Genomic DNA, 19,978 nt, shown 5'->3' on the forward strand with positions numbered 1-19,978 from the left:
GCACTAATGCACCCGGCTACCCTCCACCCCGTACCCCTGTAGCACTAACGCACCCGGCTACCCTCCACCCCGTACCCCTGTAGCACTAACGCACCCGGCTACCCCCCACCCCGTACCCCTGTAGCACTAACACGCCTGGGTACTCCGGTACCCTTGTAGCACTAACACACCCGGGTACCCCCCACCCTGTACCTCTGTAGCACTAATGCACCCGGCTATCCCCCACGCCATAACCCTGTAGCACTAACACACCCGGGTACCCCCCTCCCTGTACCTCTGTAGCACTAACGCATCCGGGTACCCCCCACCCCGCACCATAGACCTGTAGCACTAACACACCCGGGTACCCCCCACCCCGCACCATAGACCTGTAGCACTAACACAGCCAGGTAACCCCCACCCCGTACCCCTGTAGCACTAACACACCCGGGTACCCCCCACCCCGTACCGCTGTAGCACTCACACACCCGGGAACCCCCCACTCTGCACTAACACCCCCAGGCATTTACCACTGGTCCCTACGGCACTAGCACCCCCAGGCCGTATCCCCCTGGGCCTGCCCTGTAGGACTAGCACAGTCCTGGAAACCGCTGAGTGTCCCCGCTCCTGTCATGACAGGTATCAGTCCTGCGGCCCAGGGTCCAGCCTCAGCCGGCGAAGCCTTGTGCAGGGATCTCGCCCCAGCCCGCCTGGCCACCAAGCAGCACTGCCGATGCCTCCCTCAGCGCCAGGTCCCCGCCTTGTCTCCCAGGAAGGACCCGGCGTGGCCTGCAGCACCACAGACAGCCTGGGCCCGGCTCCGCTCCCTGCCCGGCCCGCGGCCCCTCGCTCACTTGTCGCGGACGGCCTGGATGGCTTCGGCGGCGCTCTCGTAGTTGTGCTTCTCCATGTGCCGGTACATGGTGCTCAGCTCCACCTGCCGCCGGAAGTAAATGTCCACGGAGCTCTGCTTCACCGTGGCGTAGATGAACTTATCGGAGGGGTTCCGCAGCTGCAAGGCAAGGGGGGCCCGGCTGTGAGCCCGGCCGGCGCAGCGAGGGGGTGCTTGGGAACGGGGGGGGTCACACGCTCCCTGCGTGCCTGCTGTCCCCCCACCTTGCCCGGCAGGCCCAGCTGCCGGCCCCCTCTCTCGCCCTAACTGCTCTGCTCCCTGGGGCGCCGGCGCCTGGCACCTGACTCCCGTTGCCAATCCCGGCCCTCGCCGGCAATGCCCTGAGCTCACCCCGTCCGCTGGGGTCTGGCTCGTCTGCTTTCAGCTGGGCGCGGTAATCGTAGAACCCTGGAACCCCAGGGCGGGCAGAGACCTCAGGAGAGATCCAGTCCAGCCCCCACCCAAAGCAGGACCAACCCCGACTCAATCAACCCAGCCAGGGCTCTGTCCAACCGGGACATAAACACCCCTAGGGATGGAGATTCCACCCCTCCCTCGGGAACCCAGCCCAGCGCTTCCCCACCCGCCTAAGGAAATAGTTTTTCCTAATATCCAACCTAGACCTCCCCCACTGCAACTTGAGCCCATTGCTCCTTGTTCTGCCCTCTGCCCCCACTGAGAACAGCCTCTCTCCAGCCTCTTTGGAACCCCCTTCGGGGAGTTAAAGGCATCATCAAATCCCCCCTCACTCTCCTCTTCTGCAGACTAAACAAACCCAGAGCTCTCAGCCTCTCCTAGTAGGTCATGCGCTCCAGCCCCCTCCCCTGGGCCCTCTCCCATGTGTCCACGTCCTTTCTGTAGTGGGGGGCCCAGAACCGGTCGCAATCCTCCAGACTGGGTGTAATGCTTTGTGGCAGGGCCTGTCGCTGGAAAGTGCGGGGCGCTGTGATGGCGCGTTGGGGTTTTCCCATCTCCTGCACCCCCGTAGTGGCACGGACAGACTCCACCAGCCAGTAGAATAGAGGGAGTTTATTGCTTCTCTAGGATACAGCACAGCACTGATGTAATCTGGTTCCAGGGCAGGCCTAGGATGCCTCAGCCCCACTTGAGATGGGGGAGACTGGGCCCCTAAATTCCAGCCCCTTTCCCTAGGCTGTCTCCTCCATGTTCCCAGACAGAAATTTACTCACTTCCAGCCCTGCCCCCCAGCCAGGGCTCCACTCCTCTTCTTCCCATTGTTCCGCTCCCTGGGAGATCACTGGTCAGACAGGTTCGGAGCCCCCTTGCATAATGACTCACCCCCTGCCCTGCTGGGCCGTGCTGCAGCCAGTGGAGGTCACTCACAACCCACTGCCCAGCATAGCAACCTGCAAGGTACCCCCACTACGTCACAGGCGCCACGATTGGATTTGTTATAATGAGACTATCGAGTCGTTTCCTGTCCAATTAGTGCAAGTTCCCTAAGAACTGCCACAGCACCTGGCTCTGTGCTAGTTCTGGATGAGATTCCCCGTCCATCCGTCCATCTGTTCTCTCTCACTGCTCCATGCAAGAGCCTGCGCCTGCCTCTGAGACACCCGGACCGGGCGGGGGGGGGGGGAAGGGGCAGGGCGTCTGTCCTCCGCCATACGTGCTGAACAGGAGCCACCAGCTTTGCAGGACTCACTGGGACCTTCACTCCTCCCCCGTCACTGATTCCGATCCCTCGTGAGCTCCTCATGTGGGGGTTGGGATGGTGTCGGCTCTTACCCTTCCCCGCTCCTGCCCTCGCCTGCGGGTCTCCCTTCCCCTGGGCACCTGCTTTCTCTCCCGCTGGAGAACAGCAGGACCGGGAGATGGGCAGGGAGACAGGCCTCATGTCTCAGGTGGGATGAGCCAGCAGGCTCACCTGGGCCTCCCACTTGCTCTGGGGAGGCGGGATACCTGAGCTGGGAGGGACCCACGGGGACCGTTTCCTAAGCACCTGTGTGGGGCCCTAAGGACTCATGGGGTATGTCTAGACTGCATCCCTCTGTCGGCAGAAGGATGCAGATTAGGCAGGTCAACATTGCAAATGAGGCAGGGATTTAAATATCCCACGCCTAATTTGCATAAAAATGGCCGCCACGTTTTGTCGACTCAGCACTTTGTCAGCAAAAAGTGGCCGTCTAGAGGGGATCTGTCGAGAAAGAAAGCCTTTTCCCACCGATTCTGTAAACCTCCTTGCAGGAGCCATAATGGAGCTGTGGAAAAAGGCTTTCTTTCTCGACAGATCCCCTCTAGATGGCCGCTTTCTGCCGACAAAGTGCTGAGTCGGCAAAACACGGCGGCCATTTTTATGCAAATTAGGCGTGGGATATTGAAATCCCTGCCTCATTTGCAATGTCGACCTGCCTAATCTGCATCCTTCTGCCGACAGAGGGATGCAGTCTAGACAGACCCATGGCTTGAGCACCCAGTGAGCCAGCGACAGGCCCTGCTGCCCGGCCCCAAGATGCACATCGGCCCATCCTCTGCCTCAGCATTTCCTGCCTGGGTGACACGAGACACCCCCAAGCCCTTCCCGAACACCCCCTTACCCTGGGGTCGTTGATGCCGGTGATTCTCTCCTCGGGTCTGTCCAGCACCAGGAAGGCAGCCAGGTTGGCAGTGTAGGAAGCCACGATGATCATGGCAAAGCCGGCCCACACCATGCCCAGGATGCGGGCCGAGAAACTCCGGGGAGCCCCTGTGGGAGAAAAGGAGGCGGCGGTAGGCACCGAGCTGCGGCGCCGCGTGTCCCAGCCAGGAGGGGCTGCCCCGAGCAGACAGGCCCCAGGACGGGCCCCAGGATCTCATCCCCCGGGCTGGAGAACGAACCCCACTGGGGCTCCCAGCCCCGGGGCATGACGGGAGTCCCAGGGCTGGCTCCAGGCACCAAGGGAGGACACTGGCTCTGGGGGCTGCTTGCTCCCCCGTATGGTGCTTTCAGAGCCGTCAGCTCAGCCAGACTTACCCGAGTCATCGCTTGGAAACATCTGCTCCAGGCTAGAGCTGCTGGGGAGACCCCGGGGCCAGACTTTGCCTGCCCCACCACAGCGTCTCTCTCTAAGGAGCGGGGCCGTGGGGGCGCCAGGCTGGATCCCCTGGCAGGGGGAAGGCTGGGCCCTGGTGCCAAGACGGTGGCTCGCTGGAGCTCCTTCTGGCAGGATGGAGGGAGAGCCGGGCTCCCGGCAGCCCGGACGCTGATACTAGACCCACCCGCCCCATTGCCCAACCCGGAAAAGGCTCGGGCAGCTCTCGCCACAATGGGGAGCAGCTACTGAGGGTCAGGGACCTGGTGGAACCGTTTCCCAGCTCACGTGGCAGAGAAACCATTTGCCTGGCTGGGTCGGTGGGTCCTTCCTCAGGAGGTGAGCTGCAGCAGAGAATTCGTGGCCAAGCGGGGCAGCCCAGAGCTTGAGTGGGTGCTATACGCAGAGGGGACGTGGTGTCAGCCGGGGCACTTATCCTCCTGAGTCAGCAGCGAGCCAGTTCCCTGGCGTGGCACAAGTGCTGTGTCCTCCCACCCGTGGCCACGGCCGCTCCCCAGCACGGTGTTGGAGGAGGGGCAGACAGGTTAGGCCAGAATGCAACGACCCTCCGAGTGGCCAGGCTGGGTCCATCCAGTCCTGTCTGCCCACAGTGGCCAGTGCCAGGTGCCCCAGCAGGGAACCCTGCAGCATCCTCCCGTCATCACGCCATCTCGAGTCGCGGGGCTCCGAGCGAGACGGGCCCGGAGCGGCGCCCTGCATTGCGGGCCTGCCCTCCAGCAGCTCTCACCTTCCCCGATGCCAGAGTTCAGCAGCACTCCCCAGGAGAACCACATGGCCGAGGAGAGGGTCAGCGCGTCTTCCTCCTCCTCCTCGCTGTTCACTTTGAACCGGCCGAACGGGCTGCAAGACACGGCCAACCGCATTGCTGCCACGCCCCGGCCCCGGCGCACCCGGGCTGCCCGGCATGTCCTGTGCCCATGCTGCTCCCCAGCCCCCCACCCCGGGCCCACGCCCTTCGGAATCTCCAGCCACACATGGCCACGCCCCATGGACCTCACGCCCCTTCCCCAGCACTGCACACCCACCTCCCACCTCCCAGGACTTGTCTGTGCTGGTAGCTCTTCCCATTCCCCTCCACTGGTGAGCCACTGCCTGGGTGTTCCCTCCGGGTGGGCCCTGTCCCAGTCCTACAGCCCCCTGCCCCCTACAGTGTCTCCCGGAGCCGGGGGGGGCACGTCTGCGCTGGGCAGGTTTAGCCCCTCGTGCTGCCCCAGCTCCAGTCTCTGGGCCCATGAAGGGAAAATGCTAACCCCTCCCCCCCCTCCCCCCGGCTCCCAGCCCATCAGCCACTGCAAGGCGTGAACGAACTCAGCCCCCCTCACGGGAACGGGCGCGCGGCCCCCGCAGCAACGGGGCTTCGTGGGAGGGGGGCGTCACAGCACAGAGGGCGGGACCCTGGGCCTCTCGGGAAAGGAGGGAAGCCAATTCCAGCGGCCACTGGCTCTGGCATATCCAGAGCCCCCGCTACCTCCCCTGTAGGGCTGGGAGCTCGGGTCACCCCGGTGTCAGGCCGAGTCAGGTGCCCACGTGTCTGGAGCGACCCAGGAGAGCCCCACGGCTCTCAGCGTGAGCAGGGGCCAGTGCAGTCGCCGGAGCCTCGGGGAAAACGGCCCCTCCCCCCAACGGCCACTCACCTGAACCGGTCTAAGAGATACAACATCACGGCCACCACGTGCACGGAGAGTCCCACCAGCAGCCACAGCGTGCTCTGGAAGGGCTGCATGAACGAGTCCAGGGTGCTGCGGGGGATTTCCTAGCACACAGGGAGGAGAGGGCAGGCGCATTGGCTGGAAAGAGTCAGCTGGGAAACCAGATCCCTGCCGGTCCCCCGCTCTCCCAGCCCCTCCCCGCCGGGCACTCGGGTGTATTGGCCCCGCCCCGCTGGGCACTCGGGTGTATCAGCCCTGCCCCGCCAGGCACTTGGGTGTATTGGCCCCGCCCCGCTGGGCACTCGGGTGTATCAGCCCTGCCCCGCCAGGCACTTGGGTGTATTGGCCCCGCCCCGCCGGGCACTCGGGTGTATTGGCCCCGCCCCGCTGGGCACTCGGGTGTATCAGCCCTGCCCCGCCAGGCACTTGGGTGTATTGGCCCCGCCCCGCCGGGCACTCGGGTGTATTGGCCCCGCCCCGCCGGGCACTCGGGTGTATTGGCCCTGCCCCGCTGGGCATTCGGGTGTATTGGCCCCGCCCTGCCGGGCACTCGGGTGTATTGGCCCTTCCCAGCCGGGCACTCGGGTGTATTGGCCTCTCCCAGCCGGGCACTCGGGTGTATTGGCCCCACCCCGCCAGGCACTCAGGTGTATTGGCCCCACCCCGCCGGGCACTCGGGTGTATTGGCCCCGCCCTGCCGGGCACTCGGGTGTATTGGCCCCACCCCGCCGGGCATTCGGGTGTATTGGCCCCACCCCGCCGGGCACTCGGGTGTATTGGCCCCGCCCCGCCGGGCACTCGGGTGTATTGGCCCCGCCCCGCCGGGCACTCGGGTGTATTGGCCCCACCCCGCCGGGCACTCGGGTGTATTGGCCCCGCCCTGCCGGGCACTCGGGTGTATTGGCCCCACCCCGCCGGGCACTCGAGTGTATTGGCCCCTCCCTGCTGGGCGCTCAGATCTTCTGGCCCCTCCTCACTGGAGCAAGGGGAGCCACAGACTTTCTCTGGGGTGGAGCTGGAGCGACCCATGGCGCTCGCTGTGCCTGCAGTTGGGGGCCTGCAGCCAGTGCTGTAAAGAAGAGGCTCCAAAGACACTTGATTTTCATTCAGCCCCCAGGAGAGGTCCCCCTCCCGCAGCAAAGAGGGACCAGGGGACATGCTGTGACGTAGTGGGGGTACTTGCTGGGCTGTGGTGACCCCTGCTGTCTGGAGCAAGACCCAGCAGGGAAAACCTCGCTAGGCAGAGGTAATGCCAAACTTGTTGAACCAGTGGCCAGACACCCCCCATGGAGAGGAACAAAGGGAGGTGAAGGCTGCCCTGGCTGGGGGGCAGGGCTGGAAGGGAGTGAGTTGGTTGCGGGCTGTCTGTGAGGATGGAGGAGACAGCCTAGAGAGAGGAGCTGGAGTTTAGGGGCCCAGTCTCCCCCCAACTCAAGGGGGCCTGAGGCATCCTAGCCCAGCTCTGTGACCAGACTACATCTGTGCTGCGCTGTATCCTGGAGAGGCAATAAACTTCCTCTATTCCACCGGCTGGTGCAGTCTGTTTGTGCCATTTCGGGGTGCAGGAGACGGGGAACCCCCAACGCGCCGTCACACATGCCCATTCTCCAGCCTTGGACGAGAGGGCTCTCGAATCGAGCTCAGGAAAGCTGCTTTGCCTTGGCACCGCCACAAGAGAGCCGGGCCCGGGGACGGGGGGAGCTTGGGAGCTGGGCCCGCGCTGCCGTGGCTAGCTCTGAGGTGGAGACACCCGAGGGCAGGGGCTAGGGATCCCCCTGCTCCTGGTCCCGCGGGCGGTGGGGTGATGGTGGGTATGGAGGCTCGGCTGCACCAGGGAGGTTGGGGGGAGGGGCTGAGGAGGCCGGCGACGGTGCTAGTGCTGCTAAAAGGCCACCGTGCTGATGTTCGTCCATCGCGCAGCAGTAACTGACCCCCCCCCCCCATGCCCAGGTCACTTAGCGCCCCTGTAACAAACCACAGGGCCAGCCATACTGCCCCTCCCACTCCAGCCATTGCAGGGAACAGACTGGGCAGGCTGGGGCCGGATTCTACCCATGGGGCCGAGAGAGCCCGGGGGGGAACATCTCCGGGTAGTGCTGAAAGGTGGGAGGGAGGGGGCGTCAGTCCCACCCCTGGAGTCACCAGTGTCTCATGCCCACCCCACCCCCGACCAATCCCCACAACTGAGCACAAGGCTCCCTCCCCCATGGCGCTGCATTGCAAAGGGCCTGGACTCCAGAGCAGGGCAGATCTTGGGAGGCAGGAGGAGGGGCCTTCAATGGAGAAGGACGGATGAGAGGCCTGAGGCAGTGTGATGGGGTGTGTGGGCCCCACACTGGGCCAGGAAAGCTTAATGCCCTGTGGACGGAGGAAGTCCCGCCTCCCAACTGCACTGGGCATGCTCCAGGGGTGGGAGCAGTATAAAAGGGAGCAGCTCAGCTCAGTCTGGGCTGGATGCCAAGGAGGAAGGACTTGCTACAGGAGCCCCAGAGGTAACCCAGTCAGAGTTCCTGACGCTGAGAGCCAGAGATGTGGGAGGCGGCACTGAGCCCCCAGAGCCGGTGGAAGCTCCGGGGGAGACTGGTGCTGCGGAATCAGAGGACCCGGAAGCCATGTGGGTCACCCCAAAGCCAGATCGGGTAGGGAGCGACCCGGGGAAGCGGCGCGAGTGGTACCTCCCACCCGGGTGAGCTCAGCGTGTTGTCTCCGCCGTGCAAGTGTGATGGGGTGTGTGGGCCCCACACTGGGCCAGGAGAGCTTAATGCCCTGTGGACGGAGGAAGTCCCGCCTCCCAACTGCACCCCTTACCTTCTTCACCAGGATGGTGAGGCCCTGGTACTTGAAGGGCTTGGAGAATTCGATGTACTGCGCCCGCTCGTTGTTGATGGTGAGGGGCGCCACGATCATGTCTGCCTGGCCGCTCAGGAGCTCCCCCATCATCCCGTTCCACTCCTTCTTGTTGCTGTTGTTGACCTGCGGGAGCCAGCGTGGAGGTCAGCCCCCCACTGTGGCTGCCCCAAGGGGCTCGCCTCCTCCGGCGCCGGGCAAAGGGGGGGCTTTGGCCGAGGCTCCTCACAGCCACCCCCGCTGCTGCTGGCAGCTGCCCAGGCACGTTTCTCAACTCAGGGCAGAGGGCACATCGAAACTCACCCGCTCCTGGGTGCCAAATTTACCATCGGCCACCAGGTGAACCTCGTAGGTGAAATTCATCACCCCGGCCAGGCGGATGAGGAGGTCAATGCAGAAGCCATAGCAGCACAGCGACACAGTGGGGCGGCCTGCAGTGGGAAGAGGGGGCAGGGAGGAGGGATGGTGATGTAGCACCATAAAGACCACGGAGATTCAGCGCCTCGGTGCCTGAGCCTGCAGAGCCCGTGCGAAGGACGGGAGGAGGCCTGTGGTATGCAGCAGAGTGCTGCAGGCATGTGAGCTAACCCACAAGTTCAGTGACTGCAGACGGAAAGCGGCCGCTCTGTGCCACGTCACTGCTTTTGTGTGGGGATTGTTGCAGGAGCGCTGGTGTTTCACGGGGTGAAGTCACAGCACTGAGATCGCGCTGCAGCCCCGTGCTCAGAGACAAGAAACACCCAGGCTTGATTTTTGCATGAACTATGTGTGCAGGGAATGGACAAGATTCACACCCTCTTGGGTCTATCCAGAAAAATTTTCCATGCCACAGGAATGCATCCACCACTGGGGTGGAATGCAGTGGCTGTGGAACAGCTCACAGCAACACTTTTCCACACCGTTGGGTAGGAAACGAAGGAGAATATCGAGTTCAGCAGATGCTGCCGGGGGACTCGCCTCCCACCGTGGAGTTTACTGTCAAGGCTGTTTGACCATAGTATGGGGGAAGAGACAAAAGTAAGGGGAGAAGAGAGGAAGGGGCCAGTGAGTGGGGGAAAGAAAGAGGCTTGCGACGAGGCGGAGAGAGGGAGAACGGAGAAGAGGAGAGAAATGCAGAGAGAGGAGAGAGCTATGAGGGGGCTACCAGGTTCTGAGCAGCGACCACTGAGATTCCCAGCACCCACAGGGAGTGAAGAAGACGCGAAGGCTGGAGAAGGGTTGAAAGGGGGCCTGGTGCTCACATATTTGCCAGGGAGCTGCTCCCTGAACTAGGCTCCCTCCGTTTTTTGGATGAGTTGCGGCTGCGTTTTCATTCCCCAGACGCACCGTTACCTGGAATGGTCTCGTTGGGCCCGGTGCAAAAGACTTTCTTCACAGGGTCTCCGTTGATGGTAATTTCTTCCTTACACGTCCCGTCGGCTTGGGTCGGCTTCACGTACACGAAGGGCTCCTGGTGGATTGTCACAATCTGGGGAGGAAGCGGAAAGGACCGTTTGCCTCAGTCTCGGCCTCTGCCGAGGGCCTTCCCATTCCCTGAGGGGGAGGAGGGATACACGCTGGCTCCAGTCAAACACAAACTGCCTCGACTGGCCGGAGTCTCTCCTTTGTGGCAAGGATCCCGCCGTGCCCATCACCAGTGAACAGGCCCTACCGAATTCACAGCCGCGAAAGCCACAGCACGGACTGTGACATCTGGTCTCCACCGTGAAACCTGGTGGCAGAGCTGGGTGCCAGAGAACAATGGCTGCTGGATGGGCACCCAGCTCAGAAGGCAGCACCGCCGCCAGCAGCAGCACAGAAGTGAGCGTGGCCTGGTACGGGGAGGCATCGCTTTTTGGAGGGGGGGGCTGCCTTCCAGGGGGGTGCTGTGAGCAACTGCCTGGTGAGCCGTGCTCAGAGGAGGCTGCACTCGCTGCCCTCCACAGCCAGCCCAAGGCCCCTTTAGCCTGCGAGGGCCGTGGAGGAGCAGGGCCGGGGGCATCCAGCCAGGGTGCAGAGTGACTAGCAAAGGAGCTTATCTAGGGCCACTCAACCATCCAGTGGGAGAGCCAGAAGGAGCAGCCCGGTCTCCTGCCGCCTTGGTCACACCAGCTCCAGCTAAAACACCTCCCCTGGAGCTATGCCCTAGGGACTGTGCCGGACAGCCCTGCGCAGGGACCCACTGACAAACCGACAACGTGACCCTGAGCACGTCTGGGCCTGCATTGATGGCCGGGGGCTGGGCAGTGCCAGGAACTCAGGGCACTCCCACGGTGCAGCCCCACGGTGCTGCTGGAGCACCACGAACAGGCCGTTTGCTGGTACCTTCAATTTGGTTGACATCTGATAGCCCGCAGGTTTCTCTGTCTCTCCCCCCGGCCAGATGATCTTCCGGTCATTGGGCAGGACCTGCGAGAGTCATCGAGAGAGACTTTAGATGCCTGGGGCCGGGCCCACACCTCCGTCTCCGGCTCTCCCGCAGGGCCATACGTACGTGGCTGCCATTGAAAACCCCAACTTGCACCAGTTTCCGGTTCTGCAGGTTCATGATGCTGTAATTCGCGTATTTCCTGTCCCCGTCTTCATTGAACTCCAGTCTCCCGGTCACCCCCTCCATGTACTTGCAGGACATCAACACTCTACAAAGAAGACCCATGGTTAGGTGCCAGGACAAGTTTCTTCGTGTTCTCTGCTCCCAGAACCCAGGGCAGCAGGGTGGTAAGAAGCTGCCCTGCTCTCTGGGGAAGAGGGTCGGTAGCCCGGGGAACAGATGTTCCGTTAGTCAGTGAGATAAACGCTGTGGGTCTGGTTTCCCTAGACGAGCTAGGCCCCGGCAGCTTGCAACCAGCCCAGGAACGGCCCTGAAGGGTTCAAAGCGGGTGGGACATGGAGTCCAGCCAGTGTTACTCTAAGCCCTGACCTTTGGGGCAGACCCAGATCCCAATGAGCCAGACCACGGGAGCTCGTCTGGGACGCTGGGCGCCGAAAGAATAGCAAGCGAGTGAGGCTACGTACGCCTGCCTTTTCCCAAGCAAGCGTGAGATCTGCAACTCAGCCCCGCAGTTCAGATTCCCAGCCTGCAGCTCTCCTCAGCAGCTCTCCCTAACCCCGGTCAGACTAGATCCCTCCAGCCTGCAGCTCTCTCAGGCACCCCCAACTCGAAAGCGCACCCCTACTCCCGGTCAGACCAAACCCAGCCTATAGCTCTCCCAGGCACCCCAACTCCAAAGAGCATCCCTACTCCCGGTCAGACCAAATCCAGCCTATAGCTCTCCCAGGCACCCCAACTCCAAAGAGCACCCCTACTCCCGGTCAGACCAAATCCAGCCTATAGCTCTTCCAGGCACCCCAACTCCAAAGCGCACCCCTACTCCCGGTCAGACCAAATCCAGCCTATAGCTCTCCCAGGCACCCCCAACTCCAAAGAGCACCCCTACTCCCGGTCAGACCAAATCCAGCCTATAGCTCTCCCAGGCACCCCCAACTCCAAAGAGCACCCCTACTCCCGGTCAGACCAAATCCAGCCTATAGCTCTCCCAGGCACCCCCAACTCCAAAGAGCACCCCTACTCCCGGTCAGATCAAACCCAGCCTATAGCTCTCCCAGGCACCCCAACTCCAAAGAGCACCCCTACTCCCAGTCAGATCAAACCCAGCCTATAGCTCTCCCAGGCACCCCAACTCCAAAGAGCACCCCCACACCCGATCAGAGCAATTAGCCTGCTAGGTGTAAAGCTGCCGATCCCATGACCAGATCTACTTTGCCTGTGTGGTGCCCAATTTTCTAAAACTCACACCTTTTGAAAACAAAAGCCATTCCCCCAGCCCTCTTTGCGACCCCCAACTGGATTTATTCCTGTGTGACGTTTCAAGCTGACGTGCTGTTGTGCTGTAGACCAACACAAATATAACTACAACGTTGCTGGCATTTTCTTCTATTGTGAACAAGATTCTGGTTTGTATTTTTTCATTCCCTATGAGTCCCATATTAATAGACTCTGTGCTCAGGGATTCATAGATACCCAAGGGAAAGTCAATTCCCTGGAAAATTAGCATCTGAAAAGAGATGATCAGACTGAAAGTGGTTATACCCATGCCCTCTCTCCCCAGTTTCCTGCAGTGATGGTTGTTGCTCTTAATTATTCTTTCCAGATTTACTTTCCATTCTGAGTGGCATAATCATGTAGTTGTATTTAAAATATTTAGTCTACACTAAAAGGGAACATTGAATCAAGACACACAACTCCTGCTACGTTAATTACATAGCTGGAGTCAACGTACCTTGTTTCGAGTTTCCCTGCCATCTCTACAGCAGGAGGCTGATGGGAACGTTTGTGCTGAGGGGGGAAGGTGCCCTCTGAGTTTGATTTACTGTGTCTTAACTAGACTCTCTAAATCAAACTCCGGAAGATCAATCCCGACAGCATCGATCTTCCATTTAGTGAAGACATGGTCTGAATAGCAATTCAGATCTCCTTGCCTCCCTCTCTCAACAGTGGATTAATTCACCAGCAGAATTAGCATCAGAACTCAGGGAGGCTGACACCAAATCCTGTGCTCCAACCACTAGTTCATACTGCCTCTTCAAACATTTGGGGAACTCATAAATCCAGATGCTACCAAAGTCATGTTTGGTGGTAAATACTGGTGCAGAGGGGGAGGGACAATGCAGGAGCCCACATACCTCTTGAAAAGAGGGCCCGTCTTCCAGATGTTGGTGTTCCCAACGCAGCCTCTCGGGGGGTCCGTGATATTCTCCTTCTCGAATAAGTCGTGCACTGCCTGAGCGACCACTGCGACCGCGTCGCTGATGTGAGCTGACTCGTTCTTCCCGTTAATGAGCTGCAAACCGATCACCCCTGCAGCGAACAGAGACAGGGCCCAAGTCAGAGACCTCCAGGCGGACGTGCCCCCCCCACAGGTCTGTCTCACCAGCTCTGGAGTCCTTTTGTTAGCAGGGTTCCACCACGTGGCCAACAAACTCTGGGCCATGGGAGACTCACTCCCTACAGCCTTGGTGCTGAGGGAGCCGGGATGAGACTCAGGCTGGGGCCAGGGAGGGCTCTTTGCTATTCTGCTAGGTGTTCTGGGGAGCACGCTGGGAACTCAGGCAGCCACAGGTGGCCCAAGGGGGGGGCAGTGTATGAGGAAGCCCCAGCACTAGACGTCAGATGGGTGTTTAAGAGGCCAGGGTGGCCGCAGTGGGGCCGGGGTGCTTGCTCTGGGCAAGGGGGGAGTGAATCCAGGAGAGCTGTCTGCTACAGCGGTTCGTGTTCCCCTGGAAGCAGCCAGAGAAGGGAGCTCGGTGAGCGATGACTGTTGGAACTCAGTGCTGCAGTGCAAAGCAACACTAACCCCCACGAATGCTCCTCAGGGCCTGTTTCGCTGAGTCCCCTCCGGCAAATACTGGGCTGCTGCTATTGCAACGTGCTCTCAGGGTGCAATCAGAAGTGATAGGCACTTGCTTTGGCCAATCACAGTTTGGGAAAGGGCGGGGCCTATGAAAAAGGCTGGCTTTCCCCCACAAGGTCTCGGAAACCCTCCGCTCCCTTGATTCCTCCTGGGATCCTGAACCATACCCACAGGGAGGGGAGGGAAAGGGATCAAGTGCAGCAGTGGAATGGAGAAGTTCTGGTTCTGAGACAGCTTCTCTGCCTGGTCCTGGATCTCCTTGCGCACGCCTGGGCAGGTGATGTCTGGGCACGAGGGAGAAGGGCGACCAGACCAAACTGAGAACAAGCCAGGAGAAACAGACTTTTCTCGTGCAAGACCAGCCGAAAACACAGATCTTTCACTCTCCGTGCTCCGAGTGTGCCTCTCGGACCAGGCAGGCTGCTTGTTAGTTTCGGTGAACCAGGAGGTCAGTGGTGCATGGACTATAGCCCTGGTCTCATCGGCACACTCTTTGTACCCCTTGGGCTGCACAGAAGGACTAAGAGCTGCTCTAACAGCAGCTGCGATTCCCCTCCTGCCATCGGGTGGGGGGGAAGCTGGCAGAAGCAGCCGAGATCAGGCCCTACAATTACTTGCATATTTGCAACATCATACATGACCTTTGAGAAGGAACATACTTTTGTCCTGAGTCCTGCCTGGGACTCCCTTTCAGTCCCACCCCTCTTGTCTTTTTCACAGAGAAACAGGCTTTTGGATGTTTTAGGGACATTTTGCAGGCATTCCCAGCAATAGCATGTTTTGCAACATGGTTCCCCTTTGGCTTAGTCTCTGCTCCAGAAGCATTTCAGAGAATGGTCTCTCTCTCTCTCTCTCGCTCTCTCTCTCTCTCTCAGCTCTTTCATAACATGTTGCTATTTGGAGGACATTCTCATCTTTGCTAAAACCTTTCCTGAGCATAATGCTCTTCTGGACCAGCCACTAACCCAACCCCAACTAGCTCACAAAAAATTGAAGACAGCCAAATGCAATTTTGCAAAAAATGCGGTAGAAGTTCCTGGGCATTCTCTGCCAGCCCACGGTGTGAATGCAACACCTGAACGGCCACCAGGTGTCACTTTGTCACTATTACCTGCTGATCGGAGCAGCTGAGCTTATTCCTTGGACTAGCTTGTTACATAGGTGGCTGCGCTTTTGTGTGACAGGATTTAACCCAGGGCCAGGGACAGCTGGTTCGGACTAAAGAATCATAGAACACTAGGACTGGAAGGGACCTCGAGAGGTCATCGAGTCCAGTCCCCTGCCCTCACGGCAGGACCAAATACTGTCTAGACCATCCCTGATAGACATTTATCTAACCTACTCTGAAATATCTCCAGAGATGGGGATTCCATGACCTCCCTGGGCAATATATTCCAGTGTTTGACCACCCTGACAGGGTACGTCTACACTAGCTCGTTAGTTCGAGCTAGGTAGGGTAATGAGGGCAAGCGGAGTTGCAAATGAAGCCCGGGATTTAAATATCCTGGGCTTCATTTGCATGTTCCCGGGCACCGCCATTTTTAAATTTCCCTTAGTCCGAACCCCATGCCTGCGGCTACTCCCGGCACGGAGTAGGTAGTTTGAATTTAAGATCCTAATTCGAACTACCGCTACTCCTCGTGGAATGACGCACCCACAGTTAGGAACTTTTTCCTAATGTCCAACCTAAACTTCCCTTGCTGCAGTTTAAGCCCATTGCTGCTTGTTCTATCCCCAGAGGCCAAGATGAACACGTTTTCTCCCTCCTCCTTATGACACCCTTTTAGATACCTGAAAACGGCTCTCATGTCCCCCCTCAAACTTCAATCTTCTCTTTTCTAAACAAACCCAGTTCTTTCAGCCTTCCTTCATAGGTCATGTTCTCTAGACCTTTAATCGTTCTTGTTGCTCTTCTCTGGATCCTCTCCAGTTTCTCCACATCCTTCTTGAAATGCGGTGCCCAGAACTGGACACAATACTCCAACTGAGGTCTAACCAGCGCAGAGTAGAGCGGAAGAATGACTTCTCGTGTCTTGCTCACAACACACCTGTTAATGCTGCCCAGCATCATGTTTGCTTTTTTTGCAGCAGCATCACACTGCTGACTCATATTCAGCTTGTGGTCCACTATAACCCCTAGATCCCTTTCTGCCATACTCCTTCCTAGACAGTCGCTTTCCATTCTGTGTGTGTGAAACTGATTGTTCCTTCCTAAGTGGAGCATTTTGCATTTGTCTTTATTAAACTTCATCCTGGATTGGAAACCCTGCATCAAGCTCTGTGTCAGATCCAATCCTGTGCTTATTTTGATCCACGGAAGTGAAAGTGATACATTTAGCCAGTGTTTGGACATAGCTCGGCTCTGGGAAGGAGGACCGGTTCTGCTTGCAATCCCTGCTCTCACCCAGCAGAAACAAAGTATTCCAAGGCGGAGCTAGAGTTCCTGGCGATCGGTTTTGCTATGACTTGCTTCAAAGGTCACTTAGAAGACATTTCACCTTTGAAACTGATCATTTGCCTATTCCAAGCCTCTGTTATAAGGCCATTGATCTGCTGCCCATGAGGCTGCGTTGGTGGGTTCTTCAGGTTTGACTTGGGTCTGGTGCATATAAAAGGAAGATGTAACATACTTGCCAATCCTCTCTGGAGAAATTCTGCTGGTTTGGCACTCTGGCCTGCAGAAACGGCAGCGTGCGCCATAGGCTTTTGACTGAAGGATGTGCCGGATAAAGGTGCCGAGCTGTGCAAGGAGGTTGGGCAGAGCCAGTCCTTGCCAAAGACTTGTTGACAGTCCACAACGCTCATTCTGAGCTCCTGCTGGAAAGGTGCTATTGGATATCTAATACCGGGATGCCTGGGCGAGCATCCCAGCAGTGTTGCGACGAGCATCCCGCATGCGGTGCATGAAGGAGATTTGGGAGTCACTAAAGAGGAAGGAACGTCTGTGGAGTTATGCCTGGCGGTCAGGGCTGCACAAGGACACGGAGGGACACGCAGAGAACTGTTTCTTCTGGCACCTTTAAAACCAGTGGCTGCAGACAGACCACGGCAGAATATTTCAGTGGATATTAGCGGCCCTTCAGTTGCACTGCATGGCTATGCCTGGTTTACCGTTATCGACTACGACTTTGCTCCACTGCAGGCACAATTTCACAAGGCGTCTCAGAGAAGCTCGTTTCTTACCTACCTACTGTATTCACTCCATTTGGCCTCCCAGATGGCCTTTTCCCAGGCAGTGGGACGCCTCTTGTATTGGAGGTCTCTCCAATGAGGACTGGTACAAGTACTTTATACCTCTGCTCTGTACCATGCCCAAGGGAACAAGAGAGTGAAGGCTGCATGGGAATCGGGGAAAGCACGTATTTCACATGCTGGGGGAAGAGCATTACATTGCACGATGGGCTTTACTTATCTTGGGGGTACCTCTCGTGACAGCACTGGAGAAACCCTTTTCTGTTGGCTCTTCAGCCAAACTAGGAGGACCAAGTTGTCTATGCTGCTGACGACGGTTCACCCCATAGAATCATAGAGCTGGGAGAGCCCTCAGGAGTCATTGAGTCCAGCGCCCTGCCCAAGGCAGGACCAACCCAACTCAATCAGCCCAGCCAGGGCTTGGTCAAGCCGAGACTTAAATACCTTGTAGGGATGGAGATTCCACCTCCTCCCATGCCACCGCCATCCTCAGAGCCAACTGATGTGTGGCAGAAACGTGCCCGTTTCAGCAAGCGTGGCCATGCCAGGCTCTGTGTGGTCTGTTCTGGAGGGGGAGGGCATGTCAGGGGAGGGCCTGGATGTGCTTTCCGTCCTTGTGGCAAGATCTTGTGAGCTTCAGGGTCCAAAGTGTGGGGAGCGTGGTACCCCTGGGAGAACGCATAGCTAGCCAGCGAGACAGGCTGCCTGCTGAGGGGTGACCCACAAGGAAGAGGATGCCCTTGCTGCGTAGGATCTCATGTGACCAGCTGGGGCCGGTGCACCACAACGGTGCTTTAAGGTGAGCAGCAGGTGAAGTCAGCGAGTGTGCACGCGTGCGCCTGCCTAGCACGGGGCGTGCACGGCTACTCAGTGCCGGCGGCTGCCCCTCTGTTGGGGGGATCATGACGGAGCTTTGTTCCCACGGTCGCTGCCCTCCCTGGCTCGTGGTTCGTACCTATGTGGATTGACAACGTACCTGTGTGTTCTGCTGCTGCTTCTTTGGGCCTGCGCGGTTTGGGGGTTGCATCGGGGGGAACATCCTGGACAACAAGCTGTGTCCTCTCTCAGCCTGGCCTGGGGCAGCCCGGACACCCTCCGAGCAAAGCGCAGCCGGTGTGGGGCGGCTGGAACTGCCTTCCTAGCGGCCATATGACCATCGCGCCTAGGAGTCCCAGCTAGGGGCCAGCAGCCCGCTGCACGGCCCCCGTGGCAAAACACTCGCAGAGAGCCGTGGGAGTAAATACCGTCAGGAGCATATCGCAGGGCATTGCCAGAGATCTCTCTCTCCCCCACCAGCCACACGTATCCCGAGCCCGTCATATTCAGCATGGCCGCCGACCTGTACACGGTGGCTGCATCGTCCTCGCTGGAGAGAGACACAAGAGAATGCAGGGGATGAGCCTCTGTCTTGGTCTCCGGGGGTCCTAGCAGCCTCCCTTCCCCTGCTCTGATTCAGAGCCAGCAGGCTGGGGCAGAGAGAATTCCCTGCCCCCTTTCCTCTCACGCGGGGCTGGGGCTCCCGAGCGCCATTTCCAGAGGAGAAAGGCAGAAGGTTGGCGGCACCTGGGGAGTCTCTCCAGGGCCGGATTAAGAGGGGGGCTAGCTGGGCAGCTGCCCAGGGCGCCAACCTATGGGGGGTGCCCGATGGCAGCTGTAAGGGGCACCGTGTGCCTGGGGGCGGAGCCGCACATGCGTCACGCGCCCGCTGCCCGGGGTGCAGGAATGGCTGGAGCCGGCCCTGAGTCTCCCCCCAAACACCGGTGTGTCACAGCCAGCCCCGGGGGCATGAGCGCGCGCCCAGTGGGGGCAGGCAGAGGGGGAGAGGGCTTGGAAATCTGTCGGGATATCCCTGACCCTCCCCCGGGTCTGGAAATGCCCCGGGCACGTGGGGGGTGACTAGCCCAAGAAGATGGACTCTCCCGGCAGAAACAACCTGGTTTCTACAACTGATAAAGAAACCGAGAAAGCCAGCAGGTGCCCCCAGCCCCTCCCTCTCCAGAGACAACGGCCTTCGGGTTTCCCAGCGGGCGTGGCAGGGCGCCACGTGGCGCCTGTTTGGCGGAAGCAGGAACGAGCCAGGCTACCCAAGTGTGCCCGGGGCCTCCCTGGGTCTGACTCTGGCTCGGCATAGGGGTGCTGAGTGGCTTTTCGCTCCCCTTTCACTCTGCCTGGCTCCATCACAGCAGGAAGGAGCCCAGCCGGGACTAGGGTCTGTCTGGGGAGAGGGGGAATTTCCTGGCCTTTGACACAGGACCCAGCTCCATCGCCCATCCCCCCCGGACAGGGCAGGGGTTTCCCTCCGAGGCCCACCCTGCCTGCACCCCATTGCACCGCCTGCAAAGCCAGGCGCAGAGGGAGGGGGTCATCCTAGCCGCAAGCAATGGTGATTGGCTGACAAGCTGGGCTCATCCCCAGGCGTCACTCGTTCTGGACTCAGTTTCCCCAAAGCCATGGAGGCCAGACATGTTGCCTGGACCTCTCTGTCCATTTCCCCATCTCCGAGGGGGGAGGAGAGGGGGAGTCAGGCTGGGCGGCTTCCTGAGCTTGAGAAGTGTCCATAGCGGGAGCCCTTGGCTCCACCCAAGTCCTGGGGATTGATGCCCATGGCAGGTTCAAGCACAGGTTACCACAGAGGAGCCTCGTCCCGTCTTTGCTTAGAACCACAGACCCCTAGCACCGGAAGGGACCCGAGAGGTCAGCAAGTCCAGTCCCCTGCCCGCACGGCAGGACCCAGCTCCATCTAGACCATCCCTGGCAGGCGTGTGTCCAGCCTGCTCTTCAATCTCTCCAGAGATGGGGATTCCACAACCCCCCCAGGCAATTTATTCCAGGGTTTCACCCCCCTGACAGGCAGGAAGTTTTTCCTAATGTCCAACCTAAACCTCCCTTGCTTCAGTTTCAGGCCATTGCTGCTTGTCCTGCCCTCAGAGGCCAAGGGGAACAAGTTTTCTCCCTCCTCCTTGTGACACCCTTTTA

General features: G+C 59.5%; 1 protein-coding gene across 8 annotated transcripts in view; it reads right to left on the reverse strand.

The window, feature by feature from the left end:
• The window catches only part of GRIN1 (glutamate ionotropic receptor NMDA type subunit 1), a 67,559-nt gene that overhangs the window by 13,682 nt on the left and 33,899 nt on the right, over nt 1–19,978 (reverse strand). For all 8 annotated transcript variants that reach the window (XR_012897173.1, XM_075905404.1, XM_075905401.1 and 5 more), the window contains 11 exons: nt 18,247–18,368; nt 13,083–13,257; nt 10,894–11,038; nt 10,725–10,808; nt 9,753–9,888; nt 8,724–8,851; nt 8,382–8,546; nt 5,559–5,677; nt 4,652–4,764; nt 3,430–3,578; nt 834–991 (listed from right to left, as the gene is read on the reverse strand). Coding sequence is in view for 7 of the 8 variants with exons in the window: in XM_075905404.1 (XP_075761519.1) it covers nt 834–991; nt 3,430–3,578; nt 4,652–4,764; nt 5,559–5,677; nt 8,382–8,546; nt 8,724–8,851; nt 9,753–9,888; nt 10,725–10,808; nt 10,894–11,038; nt 13,083–13,257; nt 18,247–18,368 (1,494 nt within the window). In the remaining variant the exon portion in view is untranslated. The remainder of the gene's footprint in view (nt 1–833; nt 992–3,429; nt 3,579–4,651; nt 4,765–5,558; nt 5,678–8,381; nt 8,547–8,723; nt 8,852–9,752; nt 9,889–10,724; nt 10,809–10,893; nt 11,039–13,082; nt 13,258–18,246; nt 18,369–19,978) is intronic.

Source organism: Pelodiscus sinensis, chromosome 22 (genome assembly GCF_049634645.1).
Source record: "Pelodiscus sinensis isolate JC-2024 chromosome 22, ASM4963464v1, whole genome shotgun sequence".
In the NCBI taxonomy this organism is placed as follows: Eukaryota; Metazoa; Chordata; order Testudines; family Trionychidae; genus Pelodiscus; species Pelodiscus sinensis.